The sequence below is a fragment of the Mustela putorius genome, unplaced genomic scaffold (genome assembly GCF_011764305.1).
Source record: "Mustela putorius furo isolate JIRA1106 unplaced genomic scaffold, ASM1176430v1.1 tig00003834_pilon_pilon_pilon, whole genome shotgun sequence".
Lineage (NCBI taxonomy): Eukaryota > Metazoa > Chordata > Mammalia > Carnivora > Mustelidae > Mustela > Mustela putorius.
The window spans coordinates 70,809,841-70,830,285 of record NW_025421987.1 but is presented as its reverse complement, the minus strand read 5'-3'; the positions used below and the strand labels follow the sequence as shown (position 1 = coordinate 70,830,285).

General features: G+C 39.9%; 2 protein-coding genes across 5 annotated transcripts in view; one reads left to right on the top strand and one right to left on the bottom strand.

Moving 5' to 3' along the window:
* Window positions 1-2,010: 2,010 nt before the first annotated feature.
* LOC101682597 (translation initiation factor IF-2-like) lies at window positions 2,011-11,285 on the bottom strand. Its single transcript, XM_045088125.1, has 4 exons — window positions 11,208-11,285; window positions 10,031-11,064; window positions 4,673-4,776; window positions 2,011-2,300 (listed from the first exon to the last, which is right to left on the bottom strand). The coding sequence occupies exons 1-4, from the start codon at window positions 11,283-11,285 to the stop codon at window positions 2,284-2,286; spliced, it is 1,233 nt and encodes a 410-aa protein (XP_044944060.1). The 3' UTR covers window positions 2,011-2,283.
* The window catches only part of GOLIM4 (golgi integral membrane protein 4), a 90,902-nt gene continuing 81,098 nt past the window's right edge, over window positions 10,642-20,445 (top strand). For 3 of the 4 annotated variants that reach the window (XM_004756521.3, XM_004756519.3, XM_004756520.3), the window contains exon 1: window positions 10,643-11,171. In XM_004756521.3, coding sequence (XP_004756578.3) covers window positions 10,985-11,171 — 187 coding nt within the window. In that variant the 5' untranslated portion in view covers window positions 10,643-10,984. Of the gene's footprint in view, window positions 11,172-20,445 lie in introns of all 4 variants that reach the window. The other variant, XM_013058298.2, reaches the window with a different exon arrangement.

Genomic DNA, 20,445 nt, shown 5'->3' with positions numbered 1-20,445 from the left:
CCATCTTTATTTTTATTAACATTCTCATGGTCTATATTTTCCCTTTTTGGGATTTTTAACACTTTTTTAAAATTTTGAAGTAATTTTAGACTAACAGAAAAATTGCAAAAATTGTTCTCGTGTACCCTTAACCAACTTTTCCTAACACAGAATGTCTCTTCAGTCTCCCGGGGTTGTCTCCTGTTGGGGACATGGCTGCACTTGCCTGGGCTCTTCCTTCTCTGTGTGGCAGCTTTCTGGCCAGACAGTAGTTAGAGCAGTCATGCCTCTTTTGTTTCCTCTCTCTCTGGAAGCACTCTTTCTGGATGCCTTATGGCTAAGCCATTGTGTCATATATTTTTGTTCAGTTTTTTAGTTACCTCAGGCTCTGGTGTAAATCTGGACCCCTTATATAGTATTTTGTACCCTGTTTTTGTTTTTTCATTTAGCATTCATCATATCATGGTACAAATACCATGGTACAAATACCACTTTAGTTACAAATATCACTTTTGTTACTGCCCCACGCATATAGGCTGGGAAACTTGCCATTTTCCTTCCCCTGGACTTCTGGTGTGCCTCACTGCCATGGTAGCTAGTACCTGGGCCTCTGGCTGCTGTGGCCACTTGGCTGTTGCACAGAGGACAGAGAAATTTCTGGGACTTTACACCCTTCAACCAAGCCCTGAATTAATGACTATATGGAGCAGTAATATGAATATAGCAGCTCTCTTGCTCCTTAGGGGAACAACTCTGAGTATGATCTACACTTTTTCCAGAGCTCTTCTGAGTGCGCAAAAAAGTTCCTTTGGGATTGCTCATTTGCCATCTTTCCTGCTATCCTGATTTTTCATGAGAATTCTTCCTAATAACCTTCATCCACGTGAAAGCTTTCTTCAGGGTCTCTTTCTGAGGATTCCAAGCTAAACAACTAGCTTTAATGTCTGCTTACTATTTCTTTTAGAGATTCTGGACCCAATTCCATCATGGGACTGTGTTCTTCCCACCCACGACACCAAGCAATTCTTGGACACCAGCAGGCAGTCTGAAAATTCAGCTCAAGTCCAGTCCTATCTAGGGGAGCCTGGGTGGCTCAGTCATTTGGGTGTCTGCCTTGGCTCAGGTCATGATCCCAGAGTCCTGAGATCCAGTGCCGTGACGGGTTCCTTGCTCAGCAGGAAGCCTGCTTCTCTCTCTGCCTGCCACTCCCGATGCTTGTGTGCTCTATCTCTCTGACAAATAAATTAAATCTTTAAAAAATATTTTTAAAGCCAATCTTAATGTAAAATTTTTAAAAAACATTGCTATTGTCACTTGTTATGAGATTATTAGTATTGGTTTCATTTCTTTGATTACTGAGATTGAATACTTCTCACATATTTGCTGGCTGTTCATCTACTTATGAACTATCCATTTATGAACACTTTATGAACTATTATCTGTTTATGAACTTTGCAACTTTTTATTATCTTTGTTTTAACAATATACATACAATTATATAAAGTTGTTAGATCTATGTAATTCATGCAGTCTATTTAATCTATGCAAATATTCTCTATGCATCTGCTTTTAAACTTTTTAGAATTGTTTGAACTATGACGATTTTGAATTTCAAGTAATCCAATGTATTTATTTCTTTTCATTTGTTTTTCCTAAGGCTTCCCTACTTAGAAATTTCACTACATTTAAAATCAGATAAATTTCATTCTACCTTTTTCCCCAGATTTTTTTCTTTCTTTTCTATCTCGCTATCTTGTAAATTCCCATTATTTATTTTGGTCTTTGTTAGGGAACAAAAATAGATTTCATTGAGTGTTGTTTATTCACTCACTCAATTAAATTGTGTTCAGTGTTTATTAGGTACTAGATAGAGTGCTAGAGACCTTGTTGGTAAAGGCAGATATTGAGTGGGTCACATCTGAAGTTGATGCAGGCTGGCTGGGTCCGAGGACCCAGAGAGGTACCACAAGACCAGTCAAGAGGGTCCTTGGCTTCTCACACGCAGGACAGAAATCAGACGGGAGCTGAGAGGAAGTGAGAGCAGAATTTATTTAACATATAGAGTGAGTGTAGAGACAGAGCATCTGAGAACCTCAGAAAGGAAAGAAGAGTGAATTTTGTCTTTGCTTGGGGACTGGGATTTTTATTGATGGTTGTGTTCCAATGCACAGTGTCTTCTCAGGCATCTAGAAACTAAGATGAGGGTCTAGATGCTCTCCATAAGTCACTTATGCCCTGCAGCCAAGCGACTTGATGAGTCTGAGATCTCAGGAAACATTCATGATGACCCAACCTAGTCACTCCTTAGATGTGCTGGAAGACTGCAAAAACAAAAAAAAAAAAAAAAAAGAAGAAGAAGAAGAAGAAGAAGAAGAAGAAGACAAAGAAGATGAAGATGAAGACGACGAAGAAGAAGAAATAAAGAAAGAAAAAAGAATAGAAAGGAAAGGAAAATCATTAAATCCTTGACTTTTACGAAGAGGACATACACCATCTGTTTGGTTTTTTTTTTTTTTTTTTTTTCATTATATTAAAGATTCTATTTATTTGTCAGAGAGAGGGAGAGCATGCGCGTGCCAGCAAGGGGAGCTGCAGGCAGAGGGAGAAGCAGGCTCCCCTCTGAGCAAGGAGCCAAATGTGGGACTGGATCCCAGGTCTCTGGGATCATGACCTGAGCTGAAGGCAGATGCTTAACTGGCTGAGCCACCTAGATGTCTCACACTTTTTTTTTTATAAGGTAGATGTAATGTAAGGCTGAAGGTCCTAGCAAGAATAGAAGCAAGAAAAGGAGGATAAACAGTTTTTCATGGGGTTGCTTTAGTTTTCCCTGTCCCAAAGTCACTCAGTGAAACAGTTCACTTAATTCACTGCTGTTAGTAGAAGAGAGAGAGTGGGAAGATGTGTGTGAAATGGCTGCCCCAAGCTAGGTAGTCTACCCTCCTGTTCCATGTGTGATACCAACTCACTCTTTATAGAAAAACAGATCTTAGGATCAGGGATATGTTCAACAATGTTAAAACCAACATATGAGTAGAAAGCATCATTATTCTGAAGAGAATAGATTTTCATGAGTTATTGAAAATATCCACATTTTCCCCCTCTTTATCTAATTACTTAAAAGTAGCAGTATACAACAAATTATTTTTCTTTAAGCATTTTAACATGATTGCAATAATATCATTTGTGCAATTTCACATTCTCCTTTTTGCATTTAATGTTATGAAACATTTGTAAAAGTCATAAACTGCTTAGTAAACATATCTAACAGTTATACACAAAGTCTTTTATATACATAGAAGGTTTTATTTATTTATTTTTAAATATTTTTATTTATTTATTTGACAGAGAGAGAGCACAAGTAGGCAGAGAGGCAGGCAGAGAGAGAGGAGGAAGCAGGCTCCCTGCAGAATAGAGAGCCTGATGTGGGGCTCGATCCCAGGACCCTGGAATCATGACCTGAGCCGAAGGCAAAGGCTTTAGCCCACTGAGCCACCCAGGCACCCACATAAAAGGTTTTAAATGGGCCAATTACTGTTACTCAAAGCAGAGTCTGTTTTTCTTCTTAAATAAATACATACCATTTTACAGATTCTCTATTTGGGATATTATCATACAATCATGCTCATTTTGGAGAGTGTGCACATTTAATCAGAGTGAATTAATACAAGTACACACAACCTTAGGCCTCTCAAACAAATTTCTTTTTCAGTTAGCCAGGTAGTCTTTTCAATTTTCTTCTTCTTAGTGACTCTTAAGACCATTCATTCCATAATTTATTGAGCCTCTAAAATGGAAAATGAACTATAATAGAACACTGCCTTAAGAAGTAACATTCCAGACATTCCAGTGTATTTAATGTGGCCCTTCAAATCTTTAACCTATCCCTCTCCACGAGCTCCTTGAAGAAATTCTTGTGTGTGCTAATCCAAAAATAAAAGCCCCCACAGCAAACTTTCCCTCAACCTCATCGCCTTTTCAAGCTCCATTCAATCTATCTTCTTTTGCAGGCAAATTATCAAAAGCAGAGTTAACCCTACTACTCCTCTTCCTTTACTTGTCCGTCGCCCATTTATTCCCTAGCGCACTGTAATCTTCCACTCCACCCCAGTCAGATCCTTCCAGGCCTCCTTGCAGGCTTTATCTCAACTTCCTTTGAGTTCTATCAACAAAGCTCCAAGTTCTCTTCTTAATACTTTCAGTTTCCCTGTTACTCCTCTTACACACCTTTTCTTGATCACCAGTTCCTCCTTTTACCTCACTAGTCATTTCTGTGTATGGTAGAATCCCTTAACTCGGCTGAACCAACTCACTGGATGATGGGAGGCTCTCTCCTCTGTCAGTGAGTCCCTTCCCTGTGCACTTCAGGGCTGAGGACTCCTGGCACTTAAACTAATCTCCGCTTGGCCTGTGTCTGCCTACCGAACTGAATGCCTCACAGAAACCAGTGGGTTGTTATAAAAGCCGCTTATGCAATTGCACTTGCTATTTTAATTATGTAATTTAATCAACTGTTATGTAAACTAATGAAATAGGAGAGTGAAAAAAATAAGAGTTGTTTCTATGAAAATCGAGATAAGTGATTTGGAAAAGCTCCATAATGGCTGGTATATGAAAGAAAAATTGTGGTCAACTTAGGTGAAAAAACCAAGAAAAGCTCCTTCCAACTAGACATATTTGCATTGAATGACCTTACCATACAAATATCCTGAAGATCTTGCCCCACTCAGTGAAGCAGAGACTGGAATCTGAACGATGTTCTTTGGCTTCAGCGGCTCAGCAGAGTTCCCACCAACAGATCTGCACACAAAACAAAGGCTTTGCCCTGCACCAAAAGAGAATGGAAGCAAAGTGATGTTTCTTTGTTTTGAGGGGTCTTTGCATCACTTTTCTTTTTCCCAGCTTGAACTGCCTCTGCTGATTAACCGATCCCATTGCCTGGTCTAACAGGAAATCATGGTTACATCATGAGGCCTCTTTTTCTCTTGCTTTGTTCTCTCCTTGAGTAATTTAATTTCCAGCCAGAGTTTTGATTTGGCCTTTAAATCAACAAGTACCAAATCCACAACCTCTTCACTGGAAGGGTCCATGGTTCATTCATCATTATTTCCTCCACCTTCCATTTCGCTCCCTGCATTATGCCTTGCACACAATAACTACTTGAGAAAATTGTTGACATAGAAAGCATAATGAAAACCTTAGTCCGTAAATTATAACCAAGGAATTAGAAATCTAGCTTGAATAAGTGGATTACAAAAGTCCCTTGGTTTAAGGCCATAATTCATCCATTCTCAACTATTAAAGAAGTTCAATTAATAAATATGATTGGAAAATTATCATTTTAAACTGGGTAGCTGATTTTTTTTTTAATCAACTGTTAGTTTTCCAGAAAAGTATAAATAAATTTAGGTCGACAATGACAAGTATCACTACAAATTCAATTTTATCTAAATGAAATCTAAAGTTTATCTTCTTTCTTGAATCCTGTGGGTTCATTCTCTCTGAAATGAGGCAGCACAGATAGGATCATCCCTTGCATTTTACAGAGAGAGAATTAAGGTCCTAACTGTTCCTGACTTACTGTTGACATCATAGATAGTTTGTAACTTAAACGGGATTTGTATCCTCCCAGTAGGCATCTTGAGTCACCTTTTGAATATTCCTGAAGCCCTTTACAATTGGGCAAGAGAATCAGGATCAAAGAAGCAAAAAGTGAAACTCTCTGTCCTTTATTATGACTCATCTACTTACCAGCCTATCTAGGATTATGCCATTAGGGTTCAGTCCTTTGGCTTACCCTATTTTCTCACAAAATTCTTGAGAACAATAATAAGCTAATAATTCATTTGTTAATATCTTCCTGTTAATTAATGGATCTAATTTGCTTTCCTTGGAATAACTGATTACTTGTAGGACAGTAATAGATGTTTTGAGGAAAATTATATTAGATTTTGTCCTTTGTCTTCAAGAAGGGAAAGACAGTGTGTGTATGTGGGTGGGTGATAGGGAGTGAAGGGCATAGTCCTAGACAAGGATCCTGGGAATCAAAAGATTCCTAGGATGTTGGATGCCAAGATTTAAAGAGCTGCACTAGAGAACAGAATGAGAAGGAGCAGAGCGAGGGAAGACATGTGTTTTTACTTCTCAGTTTTAACATGAGTAGAACTTAATGCTGAGGTAACTTGACTCTTAGGATCTTTTTCTTTTTTTTGAAAGTTTGGTCTATTTTATCTCTAAGTAAAACCATTGATAGTCCCTTTGTTTTGACTCAAAATATTCCTGAAACTAGAGCATAAAAAACATTTATGGAGCAGATTATGATTCCCTTAGGAATAGTTCTGAAATTGAATGTTAAATTTCTGACCAAGGACTTAGCATTGGATACGTCGTAAGTACGAAGAGCCATGTCCCATGACAATTAAGAAATTACTACATGTATCTATCATATAATACTAAAATTCTAATACCGATTCTATAAAATGGTCATGGATAAAACAAGCATGTCTTTTATACAAAGCAATCAACAAACTACACATTTTGGGGGGGAACATTAAAAATGTCATATTTCATTGGCTACTGATCTTCCCACAGTCTATTTGTCTGAAGTCTCTGAAGACAGTGAGCTGGTGAAAAGCTGCCTGAATGAGCCAATGGAAGATTTGGGAAGTCCGCCTCACCTGAGTCTCACATACGGTCCTTTCCCATATATTCTAATATTCTATGAAACTAACTCTTTCCTAAAAGTGATATGTTAGCTATAATAAACATTAAGCAACAAATTCAAAATATTTCTTATGCCACCTTAGAATCTGGAAGAGTTTATGGTATGCTAGACTGTCCTGCTTTAGAAAGATGTTAAAGACATTTGAAATAATAGTTCTTATTTCTTTAGTCTAGCTACACATCTACAGATTTAGGGCCTCCTAAATATTTTTCATTTTTTAATTATGAAAAAATTTTCATACTTTTTTAATCTGCTAACAATTACCACCAGGTCATTAGCAAAATTTTGTGGAAAATGAGTTTCAAAATACCTCTTACAGAGTCCTCAAAAAAACAGAATACCTTAACTGTAGCTTTCTTTACTTCTCAAAACAGTACATGTAAGTGGCAAGCAGGAAGCCATGTGTTAATTAGGTGATAGCAAATGGGTGAAGTGGCAAAAAGGCAGAGATGGTAAGTATAGTTTTCTACAGAGGAAAAATGATAGTTGATTTCTGCAAAATTTACATGAAAAGGCTGAAGCTGTGCTTTATTAAATAACTGAGAAGTACTGAAACACCATTTACAATTTTATTTTTTAATTGCTATATAGTTGACATGTAACACATTAGTTTCAGGTGTATGACATAATGATTCAATTTAAATATTTATTGCAAAATGATCACCATAATTAGCATCCATCACCACACAGTTACAAATTTTTTTAAAAACAATTGTTTAATATTCATCACCTTTTCTTAGGTAGATGTCTCTTGCAAACTGTTGAATTCAATTTGTAGTAAAGAGATTTAATTCAAAAATTTCACAGACAATGGAAACTACTTAGTCTAGGATGGGTCATCTATTTTTACAAATTATACACCTGCTGTATCCCTCAACTATATATTCTTGCTTTTCCCTATTTTGAAAATGAACAAATTTTATTGAAATGACAAATTTAGTAAAACTAGAAAGAATGCTAAGATTTCCAAATATTACCTTAGTCCTTCTCAAATGTAAGGCCTTGAATCTTGAAGTTAATTTCTTCCTCCCTTAGAAATAAAATATTAAACTGATGAAATATCTCAGGATATATAACTTCTAAAATTTTATATATTGTTAAAAATATAGCATATAGAAATGTAATTATATAATACCATTTTAAAAATGATAAATAAAAATAAAATAGAACTAGCAACGGACCTCACAAGACCATTAGAAATAGCTCATCTGTTACAAGTTCTACCCAAAGGCAATGTTATGTAAATTCAATTTATAGACCCTGGATAGCTTCCCCATGTTGGCCTCTCAAAGGCTTTATACTGATATTTTTAAGAAACTAGCAGCATACTTCACCTTGGAAAAGTAATTTTATAAAGACACTGCCATTAGTGATTTTATATACCTCTACATACCCTTCCTGAATTTGAAATAATGGGTAAGTCCAGGTAATAATTTTTGTCCTCTTACAAATTTTATGACTAAAATATTGAGTTGTGTTTTATGGCCTACATTTATTATATTCTGTACAGTCAGCCAGCAGCTTTAGGCAAAGAATACCTTTGGAGTCTGAAATCAGATGCAAAGGAATCAGGGGTTTCAAATGAGTAATCATGTATTCCAGAAGCATAAGAATGTTCCAAAGATTCTGAAATACAACTAAATACTGCATACTGTGTAATGTGTGAGTAATAATTTCCCAATCCTCTGTACAATTTCTTCCTTCCTTTCTCTGTCTCTTTCCCTTCCTCCTTCCCTTTCTTTTCAGTTAAGATAATTTTGTCTCCTAGTATGGGCCAGGATTATTGCTATAAAACTTCATTTCCTCCAGAATAGTTTTGGTAGTACTTCTGGAGGAAGAGTTTATTTAGCAAATCATACTCTGATAATGGTAAGGACTTTTCATAAGGAATTTTAACAAGGTGGCAGGAATTACCCAGTCTCAATTTTTAAGAATAAATCTGAAAGAGGGAAATTTAAACAGTGGTAGATTGAGTAACAATTAAGACTATGTAGTATCTGTACGACAGAACAAAATTCTAAAACTTCCTTAAATAATTTTCTTTTTAAACCAGGTTCTCATTTTAACGGACCAGACACAGTTTGTTAATATTATTTGTTAAAAAAGAATGAGAATTTGGCTTCTACAGGAGAACAGCAGGATTCTAACCTAGATCCCCTTCTGCTGAACTCCTACATTTCTGCATGTTGTGGGTCCTAGAGCTATCACAGTCCCTTCAATAAACTTTGGTTTCTTTACCAAACTGTGAGGCTGATACTTAATCTGGGTATGATAAGTGAGATAGTGTTAATTGTAAATGAAAGCATTTGAACAATATAATTACTGTTATAACATTATTTATTAGGGAAAAGTAGATGCCTGGCAAACTTAGGTTTCATTAGGCTAGCATTTGTAATGAGGGTTATTTTATGGTTTTAGCATTTCAGAGTCTACCTAAAAAAGTTCTGCACCAGGGACCGACCATCTTTATGTTTAATGTGGCTACGCAGATCTACCCTCATTTTGAGCACTCGTCTATTACTGGTAGTGATAACTAAAGTCTGGTTAGAGTATCATAAAAACTATGCAGCATGAAATAAATTCCATGACACTTCTGAGGCATTTAAGAAATAATTTACTTTCTTAGAAGTTAGGTCAAGAGCAGAAACAAAATTATCATTCATGCCTAACCTGTATTCCCCCTCCTCAAGTACATAAAAAGAACAAAAGCACTGTTTTCTTTGAATTTGATTTTCTTTGAAGAGGTTTGTGATTATTACGTTTTACTTTGTTTTGCATAGGGAACCTTTGTTAGCCTTCAAAATGTAATTTAGCAAAAGTATGTACTTTTGCAACCAATCAAGCAAATACATATGACAAAATGTATGCATATTTATTTCAGCCTCTGAGATTTGTTTTCAAATTACTCTGTTTGGAGCCCGGGGAAGAGTATGAGATCATTCATTTCCCGTCTGCCAAAGGCAAGCTGATTTCCCCAACCCACATGGACAGTTGAGCAGTAAGTCTATCGTGTTAGCGTGCTTCAGTCTCCCGACTCGTGTCCTGCCATCCGTACACAGGCATTCATGCTAGCACGCGGATGGGGCAAGAGTCCACTGGCAAGACCTCTCCCGTGCGGCTACGCAAATTATGGGGACCGTATAGCCATCCCGTGTATCTGCTGCACCTGCCCTTTGGCTGGGGAAAGAAAGAAAGGGTATTCGGTAGAGTCTAAGCAGCGGCTTCCACCCATTCTCTCCCACTTACATACACGGTACTTTCTCCCCACGTGCATTCCGAGGGCTGGATCACACACATTCACTTGCACTCTCACACACGTGCGCACCATACCTCGCCCAGCCGCAAGCCGGGACACGTCGCCCGCGCACCCCAACCTCCCCGCTCCAGGCTCGGCGGGCTCTCCCCACCCACCCGCGCTCCACGTGGGCGCACCCCGGCGCCAGGCGGCCGCGCTGCCCACGGAGCCCCTCGCGGGCCCTCGCGGTGGGAGGGAAGGCGCGGCCCCGGGGTCGGACGGACAAAGCGGGCGTCCAATCGAGCCCCGCACTGCCTCCCCGAAGGGAGGGAGCGGCGGCTCTGACGGGCCCAATGAGCGGGGAGCCCGAGTGGGACTTCCTCCCGGAATCCCGTTGGCCAGAATAGCGGGGCCGTGGGTGACACGTAAGTTGGGTGGGAGGCGGCGGCGGCCGAGGTTCGGCAGCCCCGTCAGTGACACCGGCCCGCCGTCCCCCACACCCGGCCGGGCCAGCCGGTCCCCGCCCATCCACTACCCCGGCCGGCCGCGCGCGGAGGCGCCGCCTCGAGTCGGGTCTCTTTGTTGGGCGCGCACCCCCTCCTTTTGGTGGCAACAAAGTCGCGCAGTGGGAGCCGCCGCGAGGGGGCGGGGAGCGGCCGGGGCGGGACTCCGAGCGCCGCCGGGGGCAGCCGAGCCAAAAAGTGGGGAGGAGGAAAAGAGGCAGACGGCGTCTGGGGACCGGCGCGGGCACAGCCCGCTCGGAAGTATGCGGAGGGCCCCCTCCCGGGCCCGGGCACTCGCGGAGAGCCAGCCTCTCAAAAGTTTGCCGGCCGCTGCCCAGGCGGCGTCGATGGCTGCGCGCCCCGCGGCGCGCGGGGGCTGAGCGGGCGCCACTTCCCCTCGGGCCCCGCTTTTGTGTCTCGCGTCTCCTCCTCATGCTGCGTCCGGCCACCTCTTGCGGCGGCCGCTGCTGAGGCGCTCGCTCCGGCGGAGGGGAGGAAGGGACGGTGGCGGCGGGGGCGGCCGCGGCGCGGGGTCCAGGCGGGACTATGGGAAACGGGATGTGCTCCCGAAAGCAAAAGCGGATTTTCCAGACGCTGCTGCTGCTGACCGTGGTGTTCGGCTTTCTCTACGGCGCGATGCTCTACTACGAGCTGCAAACGCAGCTGCGGAAAGCCGAGGCGGTGGCGCTCAAGTACCAGCAGCACCAGGAGTCCCTTTCCGCCCAGTTACAAGGTACGGTTAACGGGACGCGCGCGGCCGGTGGCCAACTTCGCCCGGCGCCTGCCGCCCGGACTGGAAAAGTGGCTTTGGTGAAACGTTAGCGCAGCGGGTGCCACCTCTGACCATCGCGGACATCAGAGGCGAGCCCTGCTGGGCCGCCGGGTCCCCGAAGTGTCAAGGGAGATGACATCTCCACCTCCCACTTCCTCCGGCGGTTACGTTTGAAATTGGTGGCACCAGCCGCGGGTCCCGCGGGGCGTTGGATGGGCCGGCGCCCACTGAGCCTTTTACCCCATCACTTGTCAGTGGCCCAGCTCCAGTCTGCGCGGGCCGAACAGTAGCCTTTCCTCGGTTTCTGCCAACCCATCTCGGAGGGGCATGGTCTCGGTTGCTGTGTATTCGCTGTGCAGTTGACTTTGTCAGTAACATAAGAAATGGAGAGTTTGGCAGTGATTTCTCAAACCTTGCTGGGTTTTTTTTCCCCCAGGAGAAATTTAGCCGTGACCTAGCTGCCCAAACTAATGGCCCATTAGTTTCTGTTAACTTCATAGGATGACTTTAACGATGTTGGGAGTGTTGGAAAAGTCCACACTGCTACTGTTCACCATCCTGCTGGTGTGTTTTGGGAGGGGGTGTGGTAAAAAAAAAAAAGTTTATCTTGCTGAGTAACTTTTAGTTTGTCATAGAGGTGGGAGTGTATGTGTGTTGTGTTTTTTACAGTCAGCCTTGAGAAGCCCAAGAGAAGAAACACAGTTTTTCATTCTATCAGATACAGTGAACACAACTTGAGCCAGACCTGCGAAAGATTTAAAGTTCCTATCCTTCTATTTTAGAATCTCGTTTAATGTAAATTTCAGAAACATAAATGATGCATGACTGCAAAGTAAGCACCGTGTGGTCTTAAGAGCATAGTCACCCTATACATATTTTTTGAAAGCTTTTACTTGTGTCTAGTTTTCAACACTCATGCAGTCCTTTCCCCAACCAAAAATAAAAAAATAATACTAGAAAGCTGTGAGTAGTGAAATGTTGACACTCTTTGCTGATAATGCAAATATAGCTTATTTCATATTACTGGGAAGATACAAGCTGGATGGATGTTTGTGTCAGTGTATGTGTATACAAATAGAAAACAGATGCCTTTTCGTTGCTTCAGCTATTTTGAGTGTTTTCTAGTAAAAAAAAAAAAAAAAGAGAGAGAGAAAAATGACATGCTGCTGATTGCTTGGTCTTATTTTCTCTTCCCAACTTAGAAGAAAGGGAAGTATTTTTAGCTTACTGAAGCTGCATAGCCACAGGCAGTAAAAATATGTGAACTGGGTTTTTTTCTAAAGGAAAACCTGTTTTGATACAGACCTGGGTTAAGAACATTTTTCTTTAAACTTGTTGAAATTTACCCATGGCTTATCGTTGTTATTCAAATTCTGGATATTTATGTATTTACCTATTTACATAGAAGGCATTAGTGGTTTCCCTATGAAGTTCAGTACAGTTAGACAAAAGGAAAATTTTGTCATCTAATACTGCAAGGGCAGGACTGAATTTTCACACATATGGCTAGAAGGGGCATGTATGGTGGATTATGTGAGGTTGGTGCCTTAGTGTCTTAGTTTAGGGGACCCATGCAAACAGACACTGTCAAGTTTACCAGTACATCCTCAGCACTGCACAGTGCCTCACACTCATGAGGGAATCAATATATATTTATTCACTCAACAAATGAGCTGTTATCCTGAACTGTGGTGAGAAAATAAATCCTGCAGGCTATTGTCTGCTCTCTCAGGTTTCCCTTTCCTGTCTCTGCTTTTTGAAACAAAACAAAACAAAGTAACAGCAAAATATTTTGCCCAAGTAGAGCTTCTGCCTCAGCAGCCAATGCTGGAACTGTTTGACTGAGGCCCTGATTTCTGAGTCACCGCCTGTATTTGCAGTATGCTTGCTTGCTTGCTTGCTTTCAAATTTAATTTTTTCCCAGTGTTCCAATATTTGTGGTATTTCATTTTGAAAATCAATCTCAATTTTTTTTTCTCCTTTGATTTGCCGCCTTTTTTGGTGGTGATGGTGGGGCGAACGTGGTGGTAAGTGACAATACAAGGCCATTAAAATCTTCAACATTTGTTTTGTTGCAGATGAAAAAATGTAGCTAGTTCAAGTGGTTGCTAGTTCAAGGCCTTAATGTCAGTTTCTTAAAGTATTTTGCCATTTCCTCTTGAGTTGTGGTGCTGCAACAATTATAACATGGTTATGCATAAAGAATTATTTCCTAAGCAGGCTGTAGTTTCTTCTTATTTTTTAATGGATTGATGATTGACTTCTGTAGCATTTATTTTGGATTTCACATCTGCATGCCATTTAATGAGGATTTTTCTGACAGTATGCCGCTTTTGCTTCCCTTTCCAATGACAAATGACATTTTACTCAGCAGCGCTGTGTTGTACCACCTGCATAGATTGTTTTGAAGGCATTAGGCTCTCCATTCTTAGGACTTGTTTAGTTAAGTGAGATCTCTTGACCTGGCTTGGATTAAAATCAGAGTTAATTATGAGTGGCCTTTTTTAGAAAAAAAAAATATATATGTTACTCTTGAAATGTTTACATTTTGGCCCCGTAATCTGAAGGTATACATTTGTTAAGTGAGCATTTTTAGGTCATCTTCAGTTTAAGGATGGGTTGTACTCCAGAGATTATTTTGAAAGTAGGTTATGTCTAACTCCAAGTGCCTTTTGCAGTAGACCTGTGCCATAAATAGGAGACAGTAAAGGGTGACCTGGGGAAAGTTCCAAGACTAAGCAGCCCCCTTTCCAGGAAAAACAAATGTCTATGTCTGCCAGGCAATATATCTGTTTACTTCTCTATCTCCCACTTCTGCCACATGGAAATTACACTGAGCAGTGGGGCAGAGGTTATATATTGGTGGCAGAGGCAGTAGTTACAATCTTTGACCAGCACAGTGTTTCCTTAATCTCTTAAATTTTTTTAAAACTGCTTTCAGGTGGGCCATACCCCACTCCTGGTCATACACAGTGTTTCTTAGCTCCCACTGCCCATTAGAATCAGTGGGCAGCTCCCAAACCAAATCAGTCACCATCTGGGGGGGTTGAAACCCACATGGTGCCCTCCCCAGGTGATTACAACATGCAGCCAAGGTTGAAAAGTGCAACCCTGTAATCTTAAAACTGAGCCACTTGACACATTTACTTTACTTGGCCGCAGAGACATCTGAGGGTTTTGTTGTTGCTTTTCCCCCAGCATGTGATTCAAATTCTAGCCCTGCAACTTTTTGTGTGAACTTGGCCCTCATTTTTCTTCTTTATAAGATGGAGATTAGAATGATCTATTTCACAGGGATAACGAGAGGATAAAATAATGAATGTGTAGAAGCTCCTAGCACATCCCTGGCACATAGTAGGTACTGCTCCTTAAAGATGATCTGTTACTATCATCATGGCCCCTGTGTGAGGTAAGGTATTTCACAACTTTCTCTTCCCATGTTTATTATGGGTAAATGTTTTAAAATTGACAAAATTTGTTTTTATAATTAGCTACCTCCTTTTATTTTACCTGATTGGACATCAAATGAAATGGGTAAATGGACATAAATCCAGATACTTTCCTCCAGAGAAAGGACCTTCAGTGACAATTTAAACTTAAAAAATTAAAGTAGGGTTACTGATTAACTCTCTTTGTCATACCTGATAAGAAGAGGGTGTATCTCCTAGTGGTAGGCAATAACCTTGTGTAACAGGATCTGGAATAGAGATGGAACTATTTACATTTTTTAAAAGTAGGGGCGAATAGCCCCTCATTTCTGAAACATTTTTGCAGTGCTTTTCGTCTTCCCAGTGATGGCCAGAAACCATTAAGAAAAGGTTTATTTAATGTTTCCTATGCTCCTGTTCCAGGTCAATATCCTAGAACTATTTGAAGTAAAAAAAAAGGTGGGGGGCCCTGGGTGGCTCAGTGGGTTAAGCATCTGCCTTTGGCTCAGGTCATGATCCCAGGATCCTGGGATAAGATTACCGCTTTGAGCTCTTTGCTCCTCGGGGAGTCTGCTTCTCCTTTTGCCCCTCCCCCTGCTCATGCGCTTAAGTTCTCTTAAAAACCTTTTTTAAAAAGTTTGTTGCTTCTAAGGCTCATACTGTTATTTAAGTTAGTTGTCCCTTACATTGTGTTTTCCTAACACGGGATGGCACACTAGCCTGTGCATGAACATATCACATTGGAACTGGCGGCTTCTTTGTTTTCAGCCTCCCCTGAATCTGCTTAAAAAAGAATAAAAGTCTCCTTCAGCTCAGGGCCAGGCTTTCTTTCATCTCCAGCGCCTGGTGCCTGGCATATAGTCAGTGCTCAGTAGAGAGTAGGTCTATACCTCTGTGGTGTTTTCTGTCTGCTTATGAATGTACTTCGTACAGTGGGCAGGGAAATGTGGTGGATACAGGCTGAGGAGTCAGAGCACTTAGGTTTCAAGGCTTTCTGTCTTTTTTTTTTTTTTTAAAACCAGCTGTATGATCTTGGGCAAGTCACTTCTCTGGGACCCACTTTTATCGTAGGTTATAATCAGAATAATAATGCTTATAATAGGTTGTCATGAGGATCAATCATGTTAGCTGGCATACAGTGCTTAGAAGTATAAGGCTTACATTTTGGACTATACAACAGAGTGGTTCACAGAACTCAGTGATTTTAGATCCATGAGCAATGGCTGTGTGTGGTATTAGGTATTCTCATTTTCAAGTGCAAAATTAGGCCTTATAGACATCAATGAGATACCGTTCATTAGATGAACACTTTCATTTAAAAACCAGAACAGAATTTAAGTTCTATAGTTTTATTTGTAAATAAATCCCTTGCCCTAAAATGCATTCCTTGAATAAAAGATGAAAGCTTCTAGGTACTTTGTGAAAATCTGACTCATTTAAGCATTCTGTTAAATATATATGATTTGCACAGATTTGTATGATTCTACATATTGTGTCTGCCTTAGTCATTCCAGTAAATTGGAATGTGCCCATATTGGTTGACCATATAAGAGAATTTCTCATTATTTGTGAGCCTTTGGTTTAGGTCCCGGATAAATTGGAAGCTTTACTTTGACTTTCTTCTCTTCTGCCTTTCTAAGGAGAGTTTCTTATAGGGCTGGGGCACCGGACAATTTCAGGGACTTAAGGAATGGGTGACTTGGAGTTGGAGAACTGATATGCAACAGATTGGAGAGAAACTAAAAGAGGGAAGAGAGGAACAGGGGACTGCTACCATTTTATGACTTTAAAAAACATTGAGGAATATTCTTGCTCACATGTTTATGTCTCAAAAAAGAGAAACAGGGACTAGCGAAGGGAGATTGGTTTTGGCATCAAATACTGTTTGAATACAGCTCTGGTGTTCATGGGTGGAGACCTTGAACAGGCAAGTAATACCTCCGGGCTTGAGTTTCTTTATGTTGAACTGGGGATAACAATGTCTATTTTGCGCACTTGTGTAGATTGTAAATAATACACCCAAAATGACGAGCATGGATCTTGGAACACATTACTACTGCATTTAAGTGACCAGGATTTCTGGGTTAGCATTGGGCTACTTTTTATTTTGCTCACTGTTTACTGCATCTAGAAGGTACTAGTGTTATTAGTTGTGGCCTAAATATGGCTCTTTTCAGAGCTAAGTCCCTAACTTGGTTGAAACTTTCATTTAAGACATTCTCACTCTGTCTTTTCTACTGTATTGACCCTTTCTTTTCTTTCTTTTTTTTTTTTTTTTTTTTAGAAAGAAAAGGCCTGCATACACTTAGGTGGTATCAACTAAGAGTTGCTGTTTTTCATTTTGACAAATAAGTGTTTCTATTTTGTCATTGAGGACAAAATGTTTTTGCTACTTTTGCCAGTCAGTGCTTTGTGGAGTTTGTAGCTTTGGAAGTAAAAGTTATATTATATATAATACAACTTTATTATAAGAGAATAGTGGCAAGCTGTTTTTCCTTTCAAGCCACTGTTATTTAAAGTGAATGTATTTTGATAGAATTTTGAAAATTTATTTGAAGAAACTAAATTATTTTAAAATACATAACATTTGTTGAATGTCTGCCAGGTTCAGGGGCCCTGTTAAGCACGTTACGTGCATTTTTTTCTTCTAACAGTGACATAAGCTTGTTAATGTGAGTGAAAGATCTGAGGCTCAGAGGGGTTAATTAACTTGCTAGTGTCAAGGTCAGATCTAATGAAATTGAGCTTAGAACCCTAAAGTAACTTCCCAGCTGTGTTCTTTCCACAGCACTCCATTGCCCTCAAAATTATTTTAGCATGTCTCATGACAATATTGACGGTTCTGAGAAAGTAGGTTAGGTGGGTTGTATGAAGAGTCAAGATAAAATTTAGAATCAGAAGTAACAGGGTGATTATTTGATGAGGCATGTCCAGTGTGTAGGACATTTGCTGCTGTTACAAAAGGTAATTTTGGTTGATACAGAGTTGATTTTAGGTGGTACGTAGGTGCTGCATTAAATAACATTGAATCATATCTAATAAGAACCTTAAGCCCTTTTGAATTCACTTTCAGAGTTTTCTTGACAAGTAGAAACTCTCAGTTTGATGTTAGAATCTCTCTCTTAGCTATAGTTACTCGTTTGTTTTCTCTCAGAGAACTGAATAAGGGCAACCAACAGTTTGACAGTTAGAATTTAATAATTGTCGTTTATTGCATTTAAAATTAACAGTCACTATATCCATGAATACCATGTAAGTTACATTTTCCATTTACAAGGTAGTAGTGTACAGAAGTTTTGTAGAAGTTTATTTTAGGGAAAAAAATGAAATTTGGCAACTCATAGTACCTGTACAGTTCAAGTATGAGTACCTGCATGTCTGTAGTTCATGAATGCATTAACTGATTGAATCTGCTACAGACAATGAATTTTACAGTTAAAGAAACAATCCTGAAGCGGAATCATTTATCATTTATCTCAAGTCCACATATCCTGACTTCCAGTACAACATAGCATTCCTCTACTGTGCTCTGCTGTCCCTGGAGATCAGCATCCTCTTCTCAGTTCCAGCAGAAACTATTGCTATTTTTAAACAATGCTTTGTATTTCTGAATGGCATATCTGTGTTCTTGTTTTTATTGGCCAGTGAGTGCTTATTCAGGGGACATGCCAGTCATTGCCCTTCACTAATAAACCTCACTAAATAGGCTTTAGCCTGGAGGGATGTAGGCATGAAATAAATTGCTCTTTAAAATAGTATGACATTTTAAAAAATATTGCCTTAACTATTTTTTCATATATAAAGTGTCACACTATGATAGATTGTGAATAGAAAAGTAAAAGATGGGCTGTCATTCTGAAAGATAAGGTATCACATTTGAATGACAGTTTCCTTTCTGTTGAGAGTGCATTTAAGAAAAATATATAATCATTTTAGAAGAGTCGAACATTTCCCATTTCACATATCCATTTAAACCCCTTCTTTAAGTGGAGTTTTTGTTATAAACAACAACAAAAATTCTGCAAATCAGGATATTTTAAGCTTTGACATTGCTTGTATGATCTCAATAATAGTGATGATGTTGTATAATAGATACTGTGAGCAGATTAAAATTGCACAGCTGTTAATTACTTATTTACTTAACTTGGTTAGTGTAGGATAGTTTATTAAGTTTTACATTAGTGAGATTTAATCTATAATCTCTCAACCTATTAACACACATTGATTTTAAAAAGGATTTCATATCCTTTTTTAAAGGTTTGATGCTATAAAACATGTTAATTTGCACTGATGTCAAGCATCGCTTTCATGAGAAGATGAAAAATAGCTTGTCTTCACTATGTAGGTGAGCATCAGCTCTAAATCCAGAAGTCATCTAAGTTTGATCTGGGTGTGGGTGAGGCTCCTTGGGTATAGTTCCTTAAGTATAGTTCCTTGTCATCTGTGAAATTAGAGTCAAGATACTGACCTCAAAACAACCAATGTACAGCAATGAAGCCGACATAAGATACCTACATGTTCTTGTTCAAAAAAGGGTAAGATGCATAGTATGTAGGAGTCACTGGTCCATAGCTGTTCTGAAATCCAGCTAGGCAGAAATTCCTTGACTAGGTTTCCAGACCTGGGGATAATTCTCCCATGTCTCTTGATTCTACTCCTTGGGCTATTGGCTCCACTCTCTGAGTCATTTTTCCTTTTTTCATGAAAGGTAGCATGTGTTTTGCAGCTGAGTTTTCTCAGCCTGCTTCCTGATAATAGAATATTAGGGGGATGTATGGCCTTTTTTCATTTATTACAGTCTCTGGTCCTTTCATTTTCTATACTGGAAGGGTTTCTGCTCATAAAATCCTCTCAAAACTTTTGTCAGTCTCCTGTGAAACTTGGGGATTTAGTCTATTAGACAAAAAGCACACCCACATATTTCCTGGAGATAAATTCTTCTCTGACTTGGGGCTTCTGCTAAGGGATAGGGAGTGGCCTTTCACTTTCCAAAAGCCTTTTGATAGGATCTCTGTGTCATACCCTTATGTTTTTAGGAGACCTATGGTCTGACTGAATAGCTCTTTAAGAGGCCATATTTTGGGGACCCCTGGGTGGGTCAGTTGGTTATACCTCTGACTCTTAATTTCACGTAGGTCATGATCTCAGGGTACTGAAATCAAGCCCTGTGTCAGGCTCCCTGCTGGGTGTGGAGTCTGCTTGGAATTCTCTCTCTCCCTTTGTACCTCCTCCCAACCCTGCTTGCACATGTGTGTGTTCTCTCTCACAGTAAAAGGGGGGGGAGTGGGCAACATTTCTAAGGTCTTAAAAAGGATTTCTGAACAACATCTTTTGTCTTATCTTTAGACCGTGCATTCTCTGATAATTTTCTGGAATTGATCTTTGCATGGAAGCTGTTTCCTAACTTAGCATTGTTTGCGGTCTAGAGACGCTGAGAATTTTCAAAACTATCAAGTCCTTCCTCCTTTTTGTTTAGCAGTCCTTCCCTCAGTTTATCTTCTCACAGTTTACTATAATCAGCAGGAAGAAACCAGGTAGCATCCTCAGCACTTTGCTGGAAGATCTCAGCTCAATTACCCAGTTCATTCAACACTTTTTTTTTTTTTTCACTTCTCATGTAACTGCAAGTGACTGCAGGTCATGTAACTGTACATAAATGTGGGTTTTGTTAAACCTCTTGCCACTACCTAATTTCCAGTTTCCAAAAAAAATTTCCTCATTTTTATTTATGCCCTTCCTAGCGATCTCTTCAAAGTCCCAAACTCTGTGAACAATATGTTTCAGGTGCTTTGCACATTGACTCACAC

Coding starts and splice junctions, on each gene's coding strand:
- LOC101682597 (XM_045088125.1), bottom strand. CDS start 11,285: ATGGTCAGAGGTGGCACCCGCTGCGCTAACGTTTCACCAAAGCCACTT. Junction 11,065..11,207: donor GGCGGCAGGCGCCGGGCGAA/GTTGGCCACCGG, acceptor ATCGCGCCGTAG/AGAAAGCCGAACACCACGGT. Junction 4,777..10,030: donor CCGGCTTGCGGCTGGGCGAG/GTATGGTGCGCA, acceptor TTTTGTGTGCAG/ATCTGTTGGTGGGAACTCTG.